The sequence below is a fragment of the Microcaecilia unicolor genome, chromosome 7 (assembly GCF_901765095.1).
Source record: "Microcaecilia unicolor chromosome 7, aMicUni1.1, whole genome shotgun sequence".
NCBI lineage: Eukaryota > Metazoa > Chordata > Amphibia > Gymnophiona > Siphonopidae > Microcaecilia > Microcaecilia unicolor.
In genome coordinates this window covers 207,561,365-207,580,412 of record NC_044037.1, presented here as the reverse complement: position 1 = coordinate 207,580,412, position 19,048 = coordinate 207,561,365, and the positions used below count along the sequence as shown (strand labels likewise).

Genomic DNA, 19,048 nt, shown 5'->3' with positions numbered 1-19,048 from the left:
TGGTGAAAAGTAAAAAGAAGGACGAGAATGAGGATGAAATTTGAGTAGTCAAAGAGACAGAAAAGAAAAAGGGAAGAAAGATCTAAAAGAGAAAGATAAATATGTCAGAGAGAGGTGTAGTAAGGGAATGGAACAAGACAGGATGAGAAAAGAAAAATGACAAATGGACAGCAGCCACTGGAAAGAGTTAGCAGAAGACAGGCAAGAAAGCAGAAAAGAGAAAATGGAACCAACATGATAGAAAAATAACATGTCCAGATAATAAAAGGTATAAAAAGGTTTTTTAGTTTGCATTTATTAACTGGAAAATGTTTGCTTTAGGAAATGTGCATCATGGAACTCTTCATATTATGTTCAGTACAAAAGGAGATGTATTTTTGTTTTCATTTCTTCAGAGTTGCAGTACAGTCATGGCCAGAAAGTTTGTGACTAAGCAGTTTTCAACTGTACCACACTGGATTCTTGATTACTAATATTGTTTTAGGCTGATTTGGGCTATAATCTTTGTTTTCAGCTAAATATTTATTTTTTAATAGTTTCATCTATCTTTTTAATAAATCTCTCTTAGAAGGCAAGAATTTGGTATTTATTTCATAATTACATATTGGATTTTGCATTCCAATATGAAAAGTATGCGATACCTTATTCCTATTTGTATCATTTTTGGTATAATCAAACTTTTGTTGTTGGTCAGTGTAAGAATAGATAGCAGTCATAGATGTGAGTAATAATAGAGGTTTAATGATCTCTTAGACCACTGTCGTCATAGCAATGGTCAAATAAAATGAAAAACTGAACAGTTTTCCGTCTCAAGCATGCTCAGTGTGACCTGTGGTAATGTGCATGATCGTGTATTATTTACCATAAGTCCTGTTACGGGCAGTGAAGCTTATCCTCTAATACACTTTACCATACAACACAAGTTAATAAACACATGCCAAGGTTTGCTACATTCCCAGGGACCTCATTTAACATGTTACTCAAGACGACATGAAGTAGGAAAATGAGAAGACGAGGGTTAAGCATCTATGGTCAGCGACACGGCATTCTGACTAAATCCCTAACTTTGAAGAGCCAAGTAACTTGTACAGCATCTCATGTTCACAAAATTAGTAATGCACATTGATATAAACACAACATACAAATAATTAATTAGCTTTGCCATAGTAACATATTAATTAATGCTATCCAACAGGAGTAATCTATGAACTCACAAATTTTCCTTTGGATCCTCGTTCACCTCTTGGTCCTTGTGAGCCTGGAGGTCCCTGAAATTAAAATGTCATATAACTGTACTACATTTTTTGAATAAAGAATACACTTTGTTATTTGTTTTATTTTGTTTAGAAAAATGAAGCTATTTCTTTTAAATATCTATTCAAAGGGTATTGTGCCCAGGCAAAGTAAACTATTCTTGTCCAACATTAATTTAGCTGTAACACAACCCTGTTAAAATATTTTTTTCTAGCATGGAAAACCTAGGCATATATTGCACCAGAGTAAGAAACTAGATCCTTGAATAAATAGTGTTTATTAAATTTACAACAGAAAAATATCTTTAGACTGTTTTCCATGTGTAAGGTAGATATAGCTACAAAGTGGTAATATCCACTTTTTTGGCTAGCCAGTTGACACTTGCCCAAGGCAGTCCAACACATTAATGCAACAGCCCAGATAAAGTTCAAAAGAGTTTTCAGGGACAATTTAATTGAATAACGAGTCAATTAGAGCCAATAATTGACTTTTTAACAATTATTAGCACTAATTAGATTTAAATGGTATTTACTCATGTAAATTTAGGCGCAGGATCTGCACCTAAAATTTATGTATGATTGGAAAAAGGGGGATTGGGAATGGGAGGGGCACGTGTGTAATGGGGGCATTCCTATAATTAACACGTGTTGTTATAAAATAATGTAGACACGTACATTTACACCATGTTTCAGTTGGTGCAAATGACCACACCTAAAGATATCCAAGCAAGTAATAGATGTCCCAAACAGTTATATCTAAAGCAGGAATTCACAGCATATCATCTAATGCGTCTAATGCATGGGGATAATCAGATTAGAATGCTTCCCACAACCATATGAACAATGTTGTTCCCTCGCACAGGCGAATTGGTGTGGAGCAAATCCTCATATAAATCCCCTTACTTCTTTTTTCTTTTTATCGATATACATCCATCTTTTATATATCAAAACTGTGCAAATTCACATCAATAAATATATACATCCTTTTTAAACAGTCACTTATCTGTAAAAGGCAGCGATTAACAGTAACAGGGAACCCCCGCCGACATGGCCAAGTTTCGCATAAAGCTTTATCAAGGAAGAGGCTCACGTTTCATCCTGCATCTATCCCTATATTTCAAAAAATGGCCGGATGCAGGATGAAACGTGAGCCTCTTCCTTGATAAAGCTTTATGCGAAACTTGGCCATGTCGGCGGGGGTTCCCTGTTACTGTTAATCGCTGCCTTTTACAGATAAGTGACTGTTTAAAAAGGATGTATATATTTATTGATGTGAATTTGCACAGTTTTGATATATAAAAGATGGATGTATATCGATAAAAAGAAAAAAGAAGTAAGGGGATTTATATGAGGATTTGCTCCACACCAATTCGCCTGTGCGAGGGAACAACATTGTTCATATGGTTGTGGGAAGCATTCTAATCTGATTATCCCCATGCATTAGACGCATTAGATGATATGCTGTGAATTCCTGCTTTAGATATAACTGTTTGGGACATCTATTACTTGCTTGGATGACTAGTCCCCACAGTGTGCTATTTGGTGATATTTAATTTAAAAGCACACCTAAAGATAGGCATGATTGCCAGGTATATGTTCTATTCTGTAAATCACACCTGACTTTAAGCGTGGCTTACAGAACAGCACTTTTTTCAGCAACAATTATTTTGGCACCATATATAGAATCTAGCCTAAAATGTGTTTTTTCCCCATCTTGTTTTCTTTTTGTAATGAAAAGCAAAGACTAAGTCATATCTTATATCATTACAAATGACTAGCCCACCCCTAATACAGCAAAGTTAGATTCCTGTACGACATTATTAACAGCCTGAAATAATGAGGCCTGTGATACATAAAGCAGATTGGCATTATAATGCCATTTGAGCGCTGATCACTGAATAGATTTTGAGAAAGAAAGCAATTTAGCAAGCAATGACTTACCGCTGGTCCTGTGCGCCCTCGGATACCTGTCACCTAAACAAAAAGTAGAAAAACAGCACAGTTACCCCACAAAATGAAGTCATTAAGTTTACAAAGGTATCTAGAAGCTTAATGATTCACAACTGTAATTAAAGCTGGGACATAAATGTCCAAATCTATAATCAACATTTGGATCAATTCAGAAGTGGATATCAAAGGAAGGCATGACATAAAGAATGTACAAAAATTCCTCGGCATGCTTCCTTTCTGTGTGCAGTGCTGGCTGTATGCACATTGTTGTGGAGAGCCTCCAGGACTAGGTCAGCACATTTTGAATGTTTGGCAGCCATTTCTTATTAGCAATTTGGAAAAGAAACCAGCAATTTCTATACATTAAACCTGTCGTCCTGTCAAAATGTGTGTTCTAAGACTAATATCAAACTGGTTTAGTTTAGTTTATTCACATTTGCTTGACCACCTTTCAACACATTACATCAAAATGGTGTAGAAAAAAATAAAGAATTAAAATTATCCAATTTAAGTGTCCTTTAAACAAGATTTATTTAATCTGATAAATAAAAATCTCTTGAAAAACTGTCTAAGCATTCTTTAATTGGCATTAAGTGCATCTATTGCAAGTTTTTGTTATTTTCAAGGACATAACTTCACAAGAATCTGTTTTCTTAGCACTTCACCCACTGCTATTCGTGACAATAATCTTAGGGCTCCTTTTACAAAGCAGCACGCTTAATATGAAGAAACACGTTCAATTCCCATGGGCTTCTTAACATTCAGCACACGCTAATCGGTAGCACCACTTTGTAAAAGGAGCCATTACAGAGTAATATTCAAAGAAATCTAGGGGGTCTTTTACTAAAGCGTAGCTCAAGTTACCTGCAGCAGGGCCCATGGGAATAAAATGGGCCCTGCTACAGATAACTCGAGCTAAGCTTTCGTAAACACCCCCCCCCCCCCCCCCCCCCCCGCTTGCTAGCTGAATAAAGACTTAGTTGGTTATATTAAAAATCTGGTCTGCTAACAGACAAAATTTTAAAGCCTAAGGGCCCCTTTTCCTAACTGTACTAGTGATTCCAAGTGCAGCAAATGTGATGCAGCCCATTCAATTCGAATGGGATTTGTCACATTTGCTGTGTGGGAATCGCTAGTGCAATTCAGTAAAAGGGGCCCTAAGTTTCAATAAGAAGTTCAGTTCAGCTGGGCAGGATATGGACAGGCCTGCAGACAGGATAGGATGGGAGAAAAAAAAATGGGCATCTAGTGCCTGTTTTTAGTAATATCCACCTAACTCATCTGACCAAAATCAACTTTAACCCAAAACCCCACCCAAGCCTCTTTTTTCAAAATTATCAATTGAGACTCTACATGATGCACTCCAAGGGTATCCCTGGGTTTCGGAGTCTGTTAGTTTAATTTGAGAAACTGTTATTTGAATGATCTAATTTAAGAGCGGTGCTGGCTAAGTTTTATAGTTTCCTGTAAATTTTTTAACCCAATGCACATGTATATCTCTCAGTGGTAAGCAGATGTGGGTCCAAAGGACCAAGAACTTTTTTGATTCATTATTTAAAGTCTCAGTCTTGTCTGCTTTGCTCTCTACCCATATTAAACTTACAGTGAGCGATTATGTCACCCCAGTGGAAACTAAACGCTGGGGCTTAGATTCTTCAAACTCTTGCTGTGAACAATTTGGATAAGTCCTCACATTCAGCACTTTTAGAAACAAGTTGAGTTTAATATTATCCAACTTATGGGAGTCAGTATTCTTTTCACAGGACATACTCTACCATGGAATCACTTGTCTATAGTCCAGGGGTTGCTTTTAGCAGCTAGAAGTACAATCGCTAGAGTCTGGAAAGATCCCTGCCAACCATGGTCAGGTGGGGTAATACAATTTGACAGATCTATCAAATGGAAAAATTAACCTATGAAACAAAAAGCACAATTTGATAAAGTCTGGGATTTCTTTCCAAAACATGTGTATACCATAAGCAATTTGTGTCAGATTTCCTCCTGGTATTAGGCACACTGTTCGCATGCCACTTACTATGCTGACATTAGGGGAAAGCCTCGAATGAAATGGGGAATGAGTTCTGCTGTACAATGTGTTCAGGAAACTTAAGGACCACCAGGGATGGGGGAGGGTTGGAAGCAGGGTGAAGGTCTCTCTGTCATGGTCTGGGTAGGTGAGTCATTGGGTCACAGTCAGGGAACACAGAGGCCCCACCTGGAGGCCTAGTGGCCCTGATAGATGGCAGCCGAGACACGCCTAGGAGACTTGGGATAACTAGAAAGACAGAGAGCTACCCTGGGAGGCAGGCTCAACAGGAGCAGGAACAGTGAATGGCTCTGAAAAGAGTCCTTGAGGGCAGACCTGATGAATCAGGACCTGGAAGTATAGGGACCAATGGTTAGGACAGGCAGGACAAATTGGGACTAGGCTGGGAAATGAACATACTGAGGCAAGGCTGGTGACAGGAACACGCAAGCAGAGATAGAGACAGGAACACAGCAAGCAGGAAAACCCATTGCAAAGGCAATTAGAGAGGATGTCCAGACTCCTTAAATAGGTCTCCAGCTAGTGATTTCATCTTCAGGTGCCCAGACCAGATTCTTGCCTCCAGCTCTTTACAATTCTGGGACTCATGCACACACACACACCCTAGGAAGCTTGCATCTGCAAGGACCATGTGAAGGGAGCAGTGTTCAGAGCCAGATGTGGCCTTGGGGCACCTGGGGCAGTATGCTGATGGTCCAACACAAAGTGGGAACCACAAGAGGCTAAAACGGCAGTGGAAACTGATCCCCGGAGCAGCAAGGTGAGATGGGGTGTGGGGGTACAGTGCTGACCATGACAGTACCCCCTCCTCAATGGTGCCCCACTCCTCAGTCCTGGCTTAGGTTTATGCAGAAACATGCGATGGAATTTTCTTAGGAGCAATGGGGCATGGATGACTCACTAGTTCCCACAAATTTTCTTCATGTCCATAACCCTTCCAGGTGATGAGATATTGGAGTTTACCCTGCACTCTCCTAGAATCAAGGATCTTCTGAACTTCATATTCAGCATCTGTGTATACAGCAATGGAGGTTGATGCAGGCAGTATGCAGCTTTTACATCTCAGAACGAGTAGTTTGAGAAGAGTGACATGAAATGTGTCATGAATACGCAAAGCAGCAGGTAACTGCAGTTGGTAAGTAAGAGGTACCACCTAACACACAACACGATAGGCCCAATGAATCGAGAGGTGAATTTGGAGGATGGTGTCTTGAGGTGCAATTTCAGAGTGAACAACCAGACCAGGTCTCCAGGGTGGAACTGCAGAGCTGGGTGTCTTTTTATCCACTTGCCTCTTGTACCTCTGGGTGTCTTTGATCAAGAGTCCCTGCGTAGTTTTCCACAGGTTAGCAAGAGACTCGGTAGCAACCTCTGCATCTGAAATGGTAGATGTTTGAGGTACCAACAAGGATACTTTTGGGTGTTGTCCAAACACAAATTTTGAACGGAGATGTCCCAAAGGATTGAATCACGTGGTTGCTATAGCAGAATTATGCCAGGGTATCAGCTGTGACCAATCATCCTGCTGAGAAGATACATTGCTTTGCAAGAAGGACTTCAGGATCTGGTTTATCCTCTCAGTCTAGCCATTAGTTTGGGGGTGATATCCTGAGGAATAGTCCAGCTTAGTCTGCAGTGTCCCACAAAGATTTCACCAGAATATGGACGTGAACTGCACTCCACAGTCAGACACAATGGATTTCAGTAGGCCATGTACATGGAAGACCTCCTTAAAAAAAGTGTTGGGCCAGAACAGAATTAGAGGGTCGTCCAGGCAGTGGAATGAAGTGAACCATCTTAGAAAGCTGATCTACGATGACCCTTATGATGGTGAAACCATCTGATTCTGGGAGATCCGTGATGAAATCCATGGCTATATGAGCCCATTGTGCTGCTGGTACCAGAATTGGTTTTAGGAACCCCCCACAGATGTGAGTGGGATGGCTTGTAATGGGCTAAGACATGACAGGAAGTCACATACATCCCTCTTTAACTGTGGCCACCAGTAGACTCGATAAATGAGTTCCAACATTCCCCGAACTCCAGGGTGGTCAGCGACCTTGGACTTGTTTCCCCACCTCAGTACTTTGTCCCAGAGATACTTGAGCACCACAGTCTTGCCTGAAGGAACTGGCATAGAGATGGCTACCAGAATTTTGGTGAAGTCCAGAATAGTCTGGAGGTCATGGCTCTCATTGGCAGTCTCCAGGGATCAAGAGAAGGTGTCAGCCCATATGTTCTTCTCCACTGGGCAGAAGACCACCTAACAGTCAAACTGGGAAAAGAATAGAGACCATCAGGCCTGGAGGGGGTTGAGCCTTTGGGCCTCTTGTAGATACAGAAGATTCTTTTGATCCATAGTCACAGTAAAGGGATGTTTGGCTTCCTCAAGAAGATGGCATCACTCCTCCAATACCATCTTGAAGGTCAATAGTTCACGATCTCTGATAATACAGTTTTTCTTAGTGGTTGAGAATTTCTTACAGAAGAAGGCACAAGGTAACAACTTGCCTTTACAGCCAGATTGGTGAAGCCCAGGAAATGCTGTAAGGTTCGTCACCCCTGGGGGCAAGGCTAATCACAAATAGTGGAGAGCTTGGTGGGATCCATCCTCAAGCCCCAATCAGATATAATACAGCCCAAGAAAGGCAATTCATTCTGCACAAAAGATGCACTTTTCCAATTTTGCGTACAGGTGGTTCTTGCACAGGTGTTGCAGCACCTGTTGATCTTGCTCCATATGTTGGACCAGCGTCTTAGAATATATCAAAATTTCATCTAAATCTAAATATACCAAGGGGCACATGTTCAAAGCACTTAAACTTACAAGTAAGTGCTTTGAAAATATACCTCCAAGACACAGATTTGCAACAGGTCCTGGAAAATGTCATTCACAAAATTTTGGAAGACCACTGGGACATTACAGAGTCAGAACGATATAACTAGATATTTGTAATGACCATCCCTGATGTTAAAAGCCATCTTTTATTCATCTCCTTCCCAGATTTGAATCAGATTATAGGCTCCCCTCAAGTCCAGCTTAGTAAAAATGTGGGCCCCCTGAAGATGATCAAACATCTTAGATATAAGAGGGAGCTGGTATTTATTCTTGATCGTGATGGCATTTAATCCATGATAGTCAATGCAAGGACATAGAGTGCCATCTTTCTTTCCGATGAAAAACAAGCCCGCCCTGGCTAGAGAAGATGAAGGTCAAATGAAACCCCTCTATAAGTTATCAGTGATGTAGGCATACATTGGCGGGGTTTTTGGAATGGAGAGTGGGTAGATTCTTCATCTTGCCAGGTAGGAGGTCGATGGCACAGTCATACTCCCAGTGTAGGAGAAGCATCTCGGCCTGTTTTTTGGAGAAAATGGCATAAGCTGAATATGCCTGGGCTAGCCTTTCCAGTGCACCCATCTCAGAGATGGCTACAGGCAAGATCAGAGTCACAGGATCAAGGCAACTGTGTTGACAGAGCTCACTCCAGGCTGTAAGCTCCCCATTATCCCAGTCTATTTCCAGATTATGTTTTTGCAGCCAGGGTAGTCCCAGGATAATGGTATTTATAGACATCTGAAGGATGTATAGCACAATAGCCTCCCTGTTGAGAGCCCCAATTCTCAGGCATAGGGGAGCTGTTTTGGCTTTAATATGCCTCTGGATATTCCCATATGCCAAGGAGACTGGGATAGCCTTTGAGAGATCCTGAGTGGGAATGTGGTAGGACTGGACAAGAACCTCATCAATAAAATTCTCTCCTGCTCCAGAATGGATAAAGGCCTCCCAGGTGACTGATGCTTGGTCCAGCTCTAGAAATGCGGGAACCAGAAATTGCATCTAGGGAACTCAAACAAGGGGACATAGCACTGTTTCCCCAGCCAGGGCTAAGCCTGACAATTTCCCGATTTATTAGGGCATTTGAGAGCATAGTGCCTTTCTCCCCACAGTACTGACAAAAATTCAGTAGTCAGCATCTCTGCTTCTCAAGTTCTGAAAGAGATGAACAGTCTACTTGCATAGGTTCTCCTAAATTGGACAGTCCTATGCAGGGCAAGCTGAAAACTAGGTGCCAGACGACCATTCTACATAAGGATTGCCATTCCCAAGCCTGCTTTTGTAACCTGATATCCACTCAGTTACAGAGGTGGATGAGGTCGGCCAGCGAAGAAGAGAGGTCCCATCCAACCAGTTCATCTTTTATCTGGGATGCCAACTCCTGGCAAAAGACTGCCACCAGGCTGTTATTATTCCAATTTAGCTCTCCAACTAAGGTACAAAACTGAATGGTGTCATTTCCTAGGGTTTGAGTCCCTTGTCAGCTTCAGGAGCTTGGAAGCTGTGGAGTAGACCTTACCAGATTCCTCAAAAAAACAAAATCCTCCAGAATTGCTCAAGAAACCCCTTCTGATGAGGACTGGATCATTTCACTCCCACAGTGGAAAGGCCCAAGCAAGGACTTAGCCCAATAGTAGAGATATAATATAGGCTACACGGGCCCTATACAAAATGAAATCTCTGGGCTGGAGTTCAAAGATTATTATGCATTGACTGATAAAGCCTCTACAGGCTTTAGGACTTCCATGGTAGTGAGTCAGGGCCACAAGCCTGACTCCTGGCATTGTAGATGCAGCTACTGTGGTAGACTAGTGGCCTCTGAAGGGAGAGCAGTGGCCTGTGGAGTCACAGACATGTGGAGATGATGCATGCAGATAGTCATGTCCCATACCGAGCTAGAGAGCTGTTGAAGCTGGAGAGCCAACTACTGGATTAGCTCCAAGGCGGTGACTCACTTGAGCTCATGGCCTTCACAATCTGTCAGTCTGGGTAGGTGAACCCTTAGGCTGCAGTCGGAGAACTCAGAGGCCACACCCGGAGCCTACTGGCCCCAACAGATGCCAGGTAAGATACACCTAGGACACCTGGGACAACTAGAGAGACAGAGAGCTATCCTTGGAGGCAGGCTCAACATGAGCAGGAACAGTGAATGGCTCTGAAAAGAGCCCTTGGGGGCATGCCTGACAGATCAGGACCTGGAGGTGTATGGGCCAATGGCTAGGACAGGCAAGACAAACTGGGACTAGGCTGGGAACTGGACATGCTGAGGCATGGCTGGAGATGGAACATGCTGAGACAGGGACAACAGGAAACAAGAAGACCTATTGCGAAGGCAATTAGAGAGGATGCCCAGACTCCTTAAATAGGTCTCCATCAAGTGATGTCACCTCCAGGCACCTAGACTGAATTCTTGCCTCTGCCTCTTTAAATTTCTGGGACTCGTGTATGCGTGCCCTAGGAAGTCGGTGTCTGCTGGGACTGCATGAAGGGAGCAGTGTTCTGAGCTTGAGGAGGTTTCAGGGACCTCTGGAGGCTGAAACAACAACAGGAATCAACCCACGGTGCGGCGAGGTGAGACGGGGTGTGGGGGTATGGCCCTGACCTTGACACTAATTCAGTTGCTATATATGATACGAGTTTGGTAGCATGTGTAACATATTCTATTGTAGTCAAGGCCCCTTTATGTTCATTTACTTGATTTGACTGAGTTTGTCTAATGCTTTTTGTTGTATGGTTGTAATCCCAAACCTTTAATAAAATGTTTTACAAACAAACAATGTCCCACCCAATTCCTCTGTCCAAATTTAAAAAAGAAGAAACATGGGAGAGAAAGTCCAATCCCCCTTTACATCCTCCACACAAGATAACAAAAAATGAATAAGTAGTGCCCTGATATCTTCTCTGACCTGCTCATGGCACAAGGTGGGTATTAGACCTCCCACAATCCTCCCTCCCCTCTTTCCATCTGAAATAGATTAAACCTCCTAAAGCCTCCCACTTATACCCCTAACCCCGACCCCCCCCCGACCCCCCCCCCCCCAAAAAAAAAAAGTTTTATCTTAGCAGCTCTCAAATAAGCCATCAGGCCAGGTCACTCAGAATTTTTGATAATTTATGAAATTACCACTTTGCTTTGCTGTCTCAACATATTGACCACATTCTTAGTAATATGGTCAGCTACCTTAAAATTCATGTTGAATTTCTACATTATCATGTCTACCTTTATGCTTATGGAAAGCTGAATAACGAGGAAAAGTACTTACAACTGGGATTGATCCAGGGTCCCCTTTTTGTCCCTGTAATATAGACAAAGAATCCAGTATAATGCAAAATACGAAGCTAATGCCTAGAATTAGGCTAAAAGTTTGTGCTTTTTACTATACATTTGGATGCAGATTTTAGACAGAACATGGAGAGCAGAATTTACATACGAAAGTTAGGATAAGGGGAATTTACAAGATGCTTTGTCAAATGTAGATCCTCTTGTAAAACAGATACAGAACTCCATGTTAAATTCCCTCCATATACAAAGGGAGCAGCAATTCTGGAAAGCTGCATGTGGGTAAAACCAGCTTACAACCCCCAAACCTACCATCACCACCACCACACCACATGTGCACACACACACACACACACAAACATACATACATACACATGGGAGTAGCTTTCTAAAAATAATTGTTCCCTCTTTAAAGGTCCCTGAGCCCCACTACTGATGGCCATCCTAAAATAAGCAGCCCTATCTCAATGCCAGCTGTTTCCCCTCCCCCCCTTATCAAATATATTGAAGCCCCAAACCCCTAGAATTAATACTGCAATATTATCACTAGAGGGCTCGGTGGCAATTTTGAAGGACTGGTAGCATAAGGCAAGTGTGAATGGGCATCACTTCCAACACAAACTAAAAAGGACCCCCAGGAATGCCAGAGATGAGGTTGGGGAAGTTGGGGAGTTTGAAGGGCTTGGGCATGGGGGTGGCTAACATGGGGGAACTGCTATATATTGAGATGTTTCCAAATGTGGAGGTCTCCCCCATCAAAGGGATGCTGCCTGGGGGGGGAATTGGGGTGACACTGGGGGGGAGATCTCCTAGCTGGGGAGAGGGTGCTACTCAGGAGGTGAGCTGGCATTGTGGGGCCCCCAGACATTGATATTTATAGTTGCCCCTTCAATGGACACTTATACATAACTTAGAGGTTGGTATTTGTACTGCCCCAAGTTATGTATAAGTGCCCATTTCCTGTTGTACAAAGGAAATAAACGTCTGCATTAAGAAACAGAGGTTGGTATTTGTACTGCCCCATTTCTTAATGCAGATGTTTATTTCCTTTGTACAACAGGAAATCCACATCTGTATTGTAGGTCCACACAGACCACTCCCTCTCCCCACCAACCAAAGCCTTTTTGCCATACTCAGCTTCAATATGAATGGCCTCTGTTCAGAAATGACATTTAAACATCTGGTACTCTCCAGATGTTTAAATGTTGTAAATGGGATGCTTCTACATGGATATATTATCCTTGAACAAGGAAGTTGTATACTAACTTACTGCATATTTGCACACGAACCTCTCATTCAAATACAATGCTTCCATTCTGGATCTCTAGCAAAACATTTGAGAATGTAGAGTCTACAGTCTGAATGGTACAAAAATGTATCATGAAGGTAAAACTCACCTTTGGTCCTCTTGCTACAATGAAAAGAAACAAAACACTATATTATTTTTAGACATTCAAAATATGTAGGTACTTTAAATTTGATACCTGGTAATGTATTATATTCCTTTATAAAATGGGGACTTGGGAACAAATGATTCATTTGTGTTAGTTTCTAATTTTTAAATGGTGTAACAATATATTCCACCCTTTAGGGGGCTCACTGAAGTAAAGCCTGCTATAAGAAAACAGAATATGACAGACAGGAAAATAAGCAGGCAAAACTCCTGTCTCTAAAATGTTTGAAATACAACCTTAACAACCAGAAGAATCATTCTAATAAATAAATAAAATTTATTTTAGTGATCAAATGAACTCAAACATGAGCATTGTGTTCCTGTATTTCCTATAATACATGGTATTAGAAGCTATGCAGATTCCATTTAGCAAACACTCTCCTACTAAATATATTTAGGGGGATTCATTAAGGTGTGGTAAAAGTTTGCCTTTTACCACACCTTGTCTCCCACGGGATTCAGCAACCTGTGAGATTCCTCTCTCAGTCATGAGGTTTTCATACAGTGCATAAGGATAACATACTGTAGAAATTAAATGTGAGGATTTCAAAGACAGTTGGGTATAGCCAATGGCTAGCTTCACATATGATAATGGAATATCCTGTGTTTGATTGCTCCATTTAACAAATGGTATAAGTTTCCTACAAGTACCCAGCAAGAATATGCAGATTTTTAACAGTCTGAATGATACTGTGCAAGACTGAAGTGTCTTACAGGCTCCCAAAAATGGTGCAGTATGCACTTCCATCAAAAATGGTAAGCACAGCATGCACCCATGCAATCACAAAACTATGCCTGAGAAGTAATACATCAGTTTTTCTCTCCACAACACTGTTTCCAAGATTACCTGCACTGCGTGTGCTACCACCACCTCCTTGGCTTGGACAAACAGGACAACACTCTCCCGAGGGTGTCACAGGGTTTGCACAGTCTAATGCTTCTTGACATTGAATAGTATCACAAAGAATGGCACCATTGTCACATACACAAAGCTGGCATGGTGCGGGTTTCCAAATATCTCTGTTCAAGTACATCTGATCACCTTGCTTGCAAGGTATATCTACATCTCCTGCAAAAAACAAATAATAATAATAAATACATTTAAAAAATAAAAATGCAAAACAAAGCATTAACATTTTCAGGACTGCATTGTACTTTGAATTAATTTATCAAATACAAAGTCAGTTTTTTTGATGGGCATAGAAACAAAGTTAAAAACCAAAACTCATTCATATAAGACTGTATAAAATCTAGAAATGTACTTTTCATAAATGCACTGAAATAATATACTATAGTACTACATTAGAATTTTTATAACTATAAGACAATGATTCTCAACAAGGGTGTTGTGACATGTTGGTGTGTCATGCAGAGATGAGAAGCGTCGCACCAAAATCTGACAGAGAGCAAACCCCCACTTTCTGGCTGAAGAGAGTTTAGAACAGAGAATCAGGTGCTTGAAACCCTCTTATCACTCCTTGTTGCTGCTTCCCCCCCCCCCCCCCCCCCCCCCAACACACACACACTTCTGGTGATCAATGCAAGCCATCACCAGTCCAGCCCAGAGGAGTTACAAGACTGTACTCATCTATACCATGATTACTACTGCTACCAGCATCAGCCAGAAATGTTACATCTTTCTCCTGTAGTCACATTCTCTACCATCTCAACCTGCCAAGCCCAGAAATGTGAGGTTCTGCTCCCTCCTCCACAGAGGCAAATACGGATGTACCCCAACTTTCTCTCCCTCCATCTCCTGCCATTTCTGTTCATTGCATAAGAGTGAGTTAGTTTAAAAACAAAAAAAAAGCTCTGGTTGGCGGGGGTATTTAAATGGGAAACAAAAATGGGTGCTTCTAGAGGGGGGTGATAAACTTGAGAGTTCAGTGAAAGCCTATAAGTTTAAAATGGGCTTCTTAGCATTTAGCACACACTAATGAAATTAGTGCACACTAAGCTTTAGTAAAAGGTCCCCATAGTAAACAGAAAGGAGATCCTGGAAAAAGGACTTGAAAAAGACTAAAAAGAACACTGGAAAAGAGAGAGTGAAGACCTTGATTAGACAAGTAAAATGCCCTTAGAATAAAAATAGCAAAATACTGCTGACAGAGGGGGTGAGAGAGTTTCTGTTGTGGTTTTGGGGTCTTTTGTTTTGATTTTGTTTTTTTGTTTGTTTGTGTGTGGGGGGGGGGGGGGTTGCAGGTTTCTGTTTCTAGCTTCTATTGCTTTATTCTGAAGTAGTTAAAGATTGGCCTTTTTCTGCATATGTGACCAAAGTAAAGGATTCTGCTAGGTGTGTAGTTTCTGCATGGTCTGGCTTCTTTTGTTCCCCCTCCCCCTTGCTAAGAAATATATTGGTATATTCTAAAACTGCTATATATGGACTTGCTGCACATGGAAGGGATGTCCAGACGTGGCTATACTTTTCTTTTTTTTTCATGGGGCCATGCAGCGACATTGGAAGTTTTCCATGGTGTATTATCGAAAGATGAAGTCGTTTTCTACTGCTGCTTAGAGATGTACTATTTCAGGACATATATGTTATAGATAGATAGATAGATAGATAGATAGATAGATAGATAGATAGATAGATAGATAGATAGATAGATAGATAGATAGATAGATATTCTTTTTTTATTGCCCTGCAATTTAGGAGGTTTGGTGGACAATGTCCAAGGTGTTACTTGGACATTATATCAAAAATGCCCCTCCACGACTAATAAAGGGGGCTGCAATATAAGGCAATGCTTCAAAAGAAAATTTCCAAAACTGTCTTAAGGAATGTTTTATGTCACGATGCAACACTCAACTAATATCCCAAAACAGCTAGTTTCCAGTCTTGTCACTGACAACACATGCGTCCTATATTAGGAACAATGGAATTCAGAAGTAGCTGTTTTTCAAATCAAAGACTCACTGTAGAGGCACCAGAAATAACATGATAATTGTGACCACTTGTATCTTTCCAACAGATGACTCTGCATTGTACAAGTATGGATGCAAGATCTCAGAAATATATTTTCACTGAGAAAAAAATGATACACAAATACTGGAAAATGTCACCCTATTGATTTTATTTACATAATAATTTCTGTACTACCTATGTTGTCAGTTTGAACCAAAGACAAAGCACCTATTAGCAGTTCAAAAGAACAACTATTATAAAAGTATCAGGGAATACATTTCAAATTCTCTACCTTTAATCTCATCTTCACTGTTTCCCACATATTCCTTCCCTTTCTCCTTACAGCTGATTACACCATCTCTGTGGTTGCACTGAAATCTGACCAATGAATAATTTAATCAAGGGTTCCCTCTACTGCCATGGATGGTGCTTCAGCCAAAGTCACAGGTCCAGGAGTCTGTTCTATTACATTTTAATATTTCAGAGTTACAAAGAAAACCTCCCAGAATTTCAAAATGGAATATATTTTCATATTTTGGAGAGCAAAGCCAGGATGCCAGCATTACTAAATAACAGAGGCTTCAATGTATTAACTAGCTTATTTGGTTCCTTTGCTTCATCTGTCAAATGCCTAAGCTTAGTTAAAACCCAAATATTTCCTGGGCACCATAAAAATCAGGGATGTCCAACCTCAGCCCTCACCAGGTTGCATTTTCAAGATTTCCCCAATGAATATATATCAGATCTATTTGAACACATTGGAGGCAGTGAAATAAATCTCATGCACATTCATTGGGGAAATCCTGAAACACAACTTGAGGAACAAGGTTAAAACAACCCTGATGTAAATGTTCCATTGACTTCAACGGAGTAACAGAAAGCCATAGAAGCAGTTCGAAATGGTGACATCATACTTTGTATCTTCATATTTTCACAATTTAGGGCCCTATCTACTAACCCCCGGATTCTACTTTGGGCACCAATTCAAGATGTGTGTCCAATTAAATTGGCTCATAATTCAATTAGTGCTGATAATTGGGTGCTAATTGACACTAATTTGGAATTGGGTGCAAATCTTGCTATGCGCTGTTCTATATCAATGTGCACCCAAATACTATAGCATGCACCCCTAAAGGGGCATGGCCATGGGAGGTGCATGGGTGTGTCAAGGGTGTTCCTAAAATTTGTGCACACTGTTATAGAATGCTAGGGATGTGTGCCTGTGAAGAAGTATATTTTAAGCATTTAAAATGTATTGGATATTTTCCTGCATTATGTTTGAAGTGTATTTTTCCTGTTTGGCCAGCAGGTGGTGCATGTTTATGCTTAAAGCTGTTACAGAGGACTGACTTGTCTTTCTTTATTTGTCACACAGATAATAGGAAGTGTCTGTAGTGATGCAACCAGTTTTTATTTGAAACTTGACTTTCTGGGCTTTCATTGGCCTGGAGTTTTGAAAATTACCTATCAGATGCTGACTGTTGCTTCAGTCCTAGCCAGGAAGGAGAGATAGATCTCTTTGCTGAGGCTCTGTGAACAGTTATATGTCCTGACCTTCCCAGGTACTGTTTAGACAGTATATAGATGTTTAGTTAGTATTATAATTGATCCATATTTCAGTTACCTGTTATTGTATGCTAATTGCACATTTTTTTGTTCATTGTTCCAGTGTGAGAATAAACACAATTGTTTGTTCGTTCTGCCTGTCTGGACTGATAAAGAATCCTGGTGGTTTGTATGTTGAGTCTGTGAGTGCTTTCTGGGAACTGTGGGACCACTGGAAGTGTGGCCTCAGTAACCTAGAAATCACTGGGGATAATTTGAGAGCAGGATACTCACCCAGAGGCGGTTGTGACCCAATCGGTGGAAAGAGGGTGCTAGTGTAGAGCACAAGCGGCAGGTGCAGGTGGACCTGAGCTGTGCTGGGGATAGACCATCTAAGTGGTCGCTGGGTAACCCCAGGCAGATGGCTAGGCATTTCATGGCAGTGCCCAAATTGGGCATTGAGAATTACACCTGGTTTCATCAGGGTTAAGTCTGGGCACTCAAATATTGTAGGACGCCATTGAGCGCTGATTTTTGAGTGTCTAGTTTTTAACATTTTTTCCTATAGGCACAAAATGGACAAAAACCTTTAGGGACCCTTTTCCTGAGATGCAAAATACAATTCTATAAGCATGTGCAAGCAGTTACACTCACCTTGTGTGCATATGTGCATAGAAAAGCAGCACTTAGATGAATAAATGCAGTGCACACTATTCTATAAGAGAGCATGTAAGTGCTTTAGCATGTATGTGCACGGAGGCATAATGAAGTCTGAAAAAGGGTGAGACATGGGTATGTTACATGTTGCACAGACATTCTCATATATGCCTGTCATTGACCAGGTATAAGTTGGAGCATCTATCTTTAGTCTTGCCAAGCAGGTTCACACTAGTCTACAATGGAATCCAGACACCCAGATGCAGTTATAAAGTAGGTGCTCCTCACACAGCATTGCAGCTCCTAAAATGGGGTGCCCAGTTACAGAATTGCCCCTTTACCCCCAGATTCTATATATGGTGCTCAAAATTACACACTCAAATTTGGGTGCATGCCCAATTTGCATGTCCAATTTAATTGAGTAATGAGACAATTAGTGCCAGTAATTGGGCGCTATCAATTATTCTGTTAATTGGCACAATCTTGTTAAGCACTTGTTCTATAAAGATGAGCATATAAATCTTTTAGCATGCAATTGAAAAGGGGGCATGACCATGGGAGGAGCATGGGCAGATCAGGTGTATTCACTAAAGATGCATGCAGTATTATAGGTTTCAGTTGGTGATCCTCACGCCCAAGGTTGGGGGTTGGGCATGGATCCTAGCACTATGCACTATTCTATAACTGGCACCCAACTCGGAGTGCTGTTGATAGTACAGCGCTCAGTGCTCATTTTTTTTGGCACCCAAATTTGGGCATCATTTACAGAATCTAGACCTTAATATGTGAATTAATATGTGCTGTTACTGTAAGGGATCACCTCTTACTTATTATCTTCAATCACCCTATATGTCCCTCATCTAGACTAGAGGTCTCTTAATGACCGATGATTACATAGAGGACCAGATTCTGTAAATGGTGCCCAAATTTGGGTGCCAAAAAAATGAGTACTGAGCGCTATTCTATAAATGTTGCTCCAAGTTGGATGCCATTTATATACTAGCATGTAGCACTAGAATCTGCGCTCACATTTAGGTACAAGGATTTACACCAAATGAAACCTGGTGTACATCCTTGCACATAAATTAGGCACGGATACCCCAAATTCTATAATAATAC

At 41.1% G+C, this 19,048-nt stretch overlaps 1 protein-coding gene across 1 annotated transcript in view; it reads right to left on the bottom strand.

Moving 5' to 3' along the window:
- COL5A2 (collagen type V alpha 2 chain) overlaps positions 1 to 19,048 on the bottom strand; it is a 335,742-nt gene that overhangs the window by 199,533 nt on the left and 117,161 nt on the right. Inside the window, 5 exon segments of the mRNA XM_030208786.1 lie at positions 1,215 to 1,268; positions 3,195 to 3,227; positions 11,353 to 11,385; positions 12,767 to 12,780; positions 13,670 to 13,891. Coding sequence (XP_030064646.1) covers positions 1,215 to 1,268; positions 3,195 to 3,227; positions 11,353 to 11,385; positions 12,767 to 12,780; positions 13,670 to 13,891 — 356 coding nt within the window.